The sequence below is a fragment of the Pipistrellus kuhlii genome, unplaced genomic scaffold, assembly GCF_014108245.1.
Source record: "Pipistrellus kuhlii isolate mPipKuh1 unplaced genomic scaffold, mPipKuh1.p scaffold_m20_p_7, whole genome shotgun sequence".
Lineage (NCBI taxonomy): Eukaryota > Metazoa > Chordata > Mammalia > Chiroptera > Vespertilionidae > Pipistrellus > Pipistrellus kuhlii.
Window position 1 is genome coordinate 23,046,296 of NW_023425573.1, and position 4,374 is coordinate 23,050,669.

At 35.8% G+C, this 4,374-nt stretch overlaps 1 protein-coding gene across 2 annotated transcripts; it reads left to right on the plus strand.

Annotated features, from left to right (window-relative positions):
- Positions 1-705: 705 nt before the first annotated feature.
- CCL20 (C-C motif chemokine ligand 20) lies at positions 706-3,766 on the plus strand. 2 transcript variants are annotated; one of them, XM_036421055.2, is made up of 4 exons: positions 706-869; positions 1,976-2,090; positions 2,995-3,072; positions 3,707-3,766. In XM_036421055.2, the coding sequence occupies exons 1-4, from the start codon at positions 791-793 to the stop codon at positions 3,726-3,728; spliced, it is 294 nt and encodes a 97-aa protein (XP_036276948.1). In that variant the 5' UTR covers positions 706-790; the 3' UTR covers positions 3,729-3,766. The 2 variants fall into 2 exon arrangements, with proteins under 2 accessions (XP_036276948.1, XP_036276949.1); XM_036421056.2 differs by having other exon boundaries at positions 707-869; positions 1,979-2,090.
- Positions 3,767-4,374: the final 608 nt, after the last annotated feature.

Consider the following 4,374-nt stretch of genomic DNA (forward strand, 5'->3'; position numbering starts at 1 on the left):
ATTGCTGATAGTCTTCTTCTTTTCCAATCTTTCTGAATTTGGGATTAAATTATGTAACTACCTTTGTATGAAGAATTTAGGGTTGGTAGGAATTACTTTCTGAGCTGAAATATTGATTAGAGTTATGTAAATGTAGTAGATTCTTAGAAGAGTTGTCACAAAATCAAGTTGAGTCTTAATTAAGGGTTAGTATTTCCCACAAAAATTGGGGAACTACTACAGCATTGTTATATTACCTGCTCTGAAAGGTAGCCTAGAAATTCAAGGTTTTTGGTGACAGCTGAGTTCCAGCTTTGCAATTGTGAATGGTTTCTGAGTATGCCTGGAATCCTACTCCATCCTCCCCCTCTCTGATTGGCTTTGAAAAGCAAATAGAATATAACAATAGGAGTTCTGGAATGTTCCTGTATTTGTATTATTGTTAACTCTTATCCTCTTTTCTCTGAGACAAGAGATTAAGTTAAAACTAGATGGGAATCTTCAAAGGATATAACAGGATTTTCCCTTTTCCCCCACTCCCCCCCTCCACCCAAACACTGACCTTCATACCTTCCCAGGCAGGAAGTTTTTCCGTGTGTGTGTGTGTGTGTGTGTGTGTGTGTGTGTGTGTGTGTGACAACATGATGGGGCAGGTCCGTCAATGGGGAAAACCCCATGGGAGAACACGCCTTTTGTGTACATTCCCAATATTTGCTATAAGTAGTGCCATCTGAGTCCCAGGCTGCTATCAGAGCACCACCTGAGGGAACTGGGTACCCAGCACTGAGCACTTCTATTCTTCGAGCTGAAAATGACGGGCTCTAGGAAGAATTTGCTCCTGGCTGCTTTCATGTCAGTGCTGCTGTTCCACGTCTGCAGCAAGACAGAAGGTAGGTGTCATTCTTTCTGCTCACAGGGCAGGAAGATCTAGTATTTTCATTTTCCTCTAAGCCTTGAACTCATCTGGGGGGCGGGGGGTCCTCAGAGGATAGAAGCCTGTTAGAAAGTTTTCAAAAGGGAGTCATGGGAGTTGTCAGCTCATTGGTGAATGAAGGAGGGAGAGGTTCCTGCTGCGGACCAGGCTTTCTTCTCTGCTGTCAGTCACAGCAGATTGGGGTGGGGGCGTGGGGCTCACAGAGACCCTTAAGCTCCGGAATACTGCCAAACTGCTATTTCTGAGATGATGTAAATTGAGTAGCATTACCAGTGAATGGGGTCATTCTGAAATGGAAGGAACGCTCCCAACCCCCCAACTTTCTCATCTCCCAACTAAATAGTTTCAGCAAAACTCAAAACTCATTATTTAGGGGTGGATTATGGCACTTGAGTTCTTCATGCTTGCAAGACCTCAGGGACATCACTTGCCAACTTTGTGATAACATTTATCCCCTATCTTACAACAGGTTATAATTCAACTGGAGGAGTGCCCAAGTATTGCTTTGTTGTTGTAAGAGAGCATCACTTTTTAGCAATATGTGCATTCCTAAAAATGAACAAAATGAAAAATTTCTATGAACTCTTATAATTTCAAAAATGCTTTATTTATAGCTCATATAAAAGCAGCTTTTATGAATCGCATTTTCATTTGTAAAGTCTTTTCATTCCTCTCAGTACTCAGCAGCCAGATGATAGATGGAAATCTGCCAATTTAAAAGATTATCTATGAATTTTTCATGTAAGAGTTACTCATATTCTTGAGCAATTATAGTGGATTGAAATAAGAGAGCCAGTTTGTGTTTCTTATTAAAGATTGTCCTTTTATGAGAAGTCATGTGCTTCTAAACTATATTATTGAACCAAAATTTCCCAGCACACAAACTATGTTTTTTTGAGAACTGAAAACTATGCTAAAATCAGTCTCAAAGACACTGAAACTCTTCCTTTAAATAGTTTACCACATAGATCAGATTCTAGGCTTTCCCATAGCTACAAGTAGTTTCATAATATCACAGAATAGTTTATTCATGTGGACTCAATACCATTCATTTCTTTTTAGCAGCAAGCGCCTTCGATTGCTGCCTTCAATATACAGAACAAGTCATTCCTAGCAGACTTATCAAGGGCTTCGAACAGCAACTGGCCAACGATGCTTGTGACATCAATGCAATCATGTAAGTTATTAACTGCTTTTAACTCAATTGTGTCAGAATACATGGAAATTTCAGGCATAAAAGTTTTTGCCTTTTTTTGAGTTTCATTTAGAAATATAAGATGTAGCAAAGGTATGTGTTAGTAGTGCATGTCTATTTCAAAGCTCACTTTTTATAGATATTTAATTTTATTAAATTTATTGGGTTGCCTTTGGTTAAAAAAAATTATATAGGCTTCATGTGTACAATTCTACAGTATATCGACTGTATAGTGCATTGTGTGTTTACCACCCCGAGTCAAGTCTTCTTCCATGGTGACGAAAGGAGACTTGACTCTAAGTTCACTTTAAATAAGACTGGACTAAGGCAAAGATTTTGCTTTTAAAAAAAGAAGCATTTTCTAGATAAAATAATGGGCTACTAATGTGATCGTTCCAGAAAATATAGAAAACATAGACTAGACTTTAAAATGATAATCTTCTACCAGAAAATGATTGAGGCTATAAGTAAAAACTCAGAGTAATTATACTGTCACATATAATAGTCTTGATTTAGATCAGATATTATACTTTGTTACTGATTATATATATATATATATATATAATATATATATATATATATAATATATATATATATATATATATATATATATATTCTGGGACTTTATTTTCTGCCATTGAGCAGCCATTTGTTAAATTGCAGAGAAAGTCAGGAAGCATCCCTTTTATTTCTTGCATCAAGCTTTATTGAGATAATATGATTCTTCTTTTTGTTTTTGTTTTTTGCATTTTTTTTCACCTGTGATATAAATGAAATGCTTAGTGCATAGAACTATCAATTGGGATATGAAATTTTCATTGCATGTTTGATGAAAAAGCCATTTGAAAGCTCTTTAAACACAAACCTAATTTTCTGATTTTTCCAGCCTTTACACAAAGAGAGGGTTGGCTGTGTGTGCAGATCCAAAGAAGAAATGGGTGAAACATGTTGTGCACGTCCTCAGGTATGAAACACAATCTAGTATCCTCTCTCCAAACATCTGGGGTAAGAGCAGTGTGCAGAGTGATGGAGCCTAGGCTTGCTGGCATTTTCCAGCCTAAGCACTATGGAGTTTTTAAAAGGGAAATTTGAAGTGGACCATCAAAACAAAAATTCACTTTTTCCCACTTAGAAATCATTGTTTTTAAACTTAGTGATTTTTTCACATGACATATTAAATTGCTCTATGCATTTGATAGTCACAAGCTATTTGATTCTTGTTGCAAAAAATGTCTCCTATTAATATAATTTACATTTGTTTTTTAAAAACTGAAATATAAGCAATGAGAAAGAGGACAATGGTTTTGATTTACATTGATGATAATAAAGCCACATTTTATCAATGGACAGAAGTCACCTAACATCACAGTGCCATAGACATGGAATTTGAAGACATGTGTTCACATCTTGTTTCTGTCAACACTAACTGAACTATGATGGTCCAGGCCCTTCCTCTCTGAACCTTGATGTACTCATCTGGACTCAGAGCATCCTGACATGAGGTTAGGGAAAGAGAGGCAACTGCGAGGCACCAAAGCCTTTCCCGCCAGCCAGTCACCCAGTTTTTGCTTATTTGTTTCTTCTCTTTCTCTTTACAGCAAAAAAGTCAGGAAGATGTAAAAACAGATGCTCTTTGGAATGAAATTGGATACAGCCCAGAAACAAAACGAACCTCCCTGGAGTTAGTGGTTTCACTTGCACATCGCTGAGTGTTTAGCAGTTATCTGATTTGTGTCATCGGACTTATCCAGTTAATGAAGTTGATACATATTGCATCATTCTTTTTACTTTGTTAAACATTGCATTACAGCTAAACTATTTCATGTTAAGTTATTTATATATGTGGGCCTTTTGTCTGTATGTTTTACTATTGTATTTAATAATAATTTCTTATAAGCTACTTAGTTTAGTATGAGGTATAAAATTATACTTGGAGGAGTAATACTATATAAACTTCCTTTGCAAGCAGCAACCCTTTGAAAAGCTATTTAACATTCTTCTGTTTGTAGTTTTGTTTCCTAAGTTGTTGTAATTACCTGTAAAAGAGAAAAATGATGAGAATAAATACAAAAACTAAAAGAAATAACCAAAAATTGTTTTTTTTATTGAGTTATATGGTATTTAAGATATGTAAAAAAATTGAAGATCTAGTAGGAAATATAAACATATTCTGAAAATTTGTATTTTCTATTTACTTCTGCCTACTTATTACTTTTATCTCCATCCCTCATGGTCTAGGACTTCATTCTCTATGAATTCTAATGGA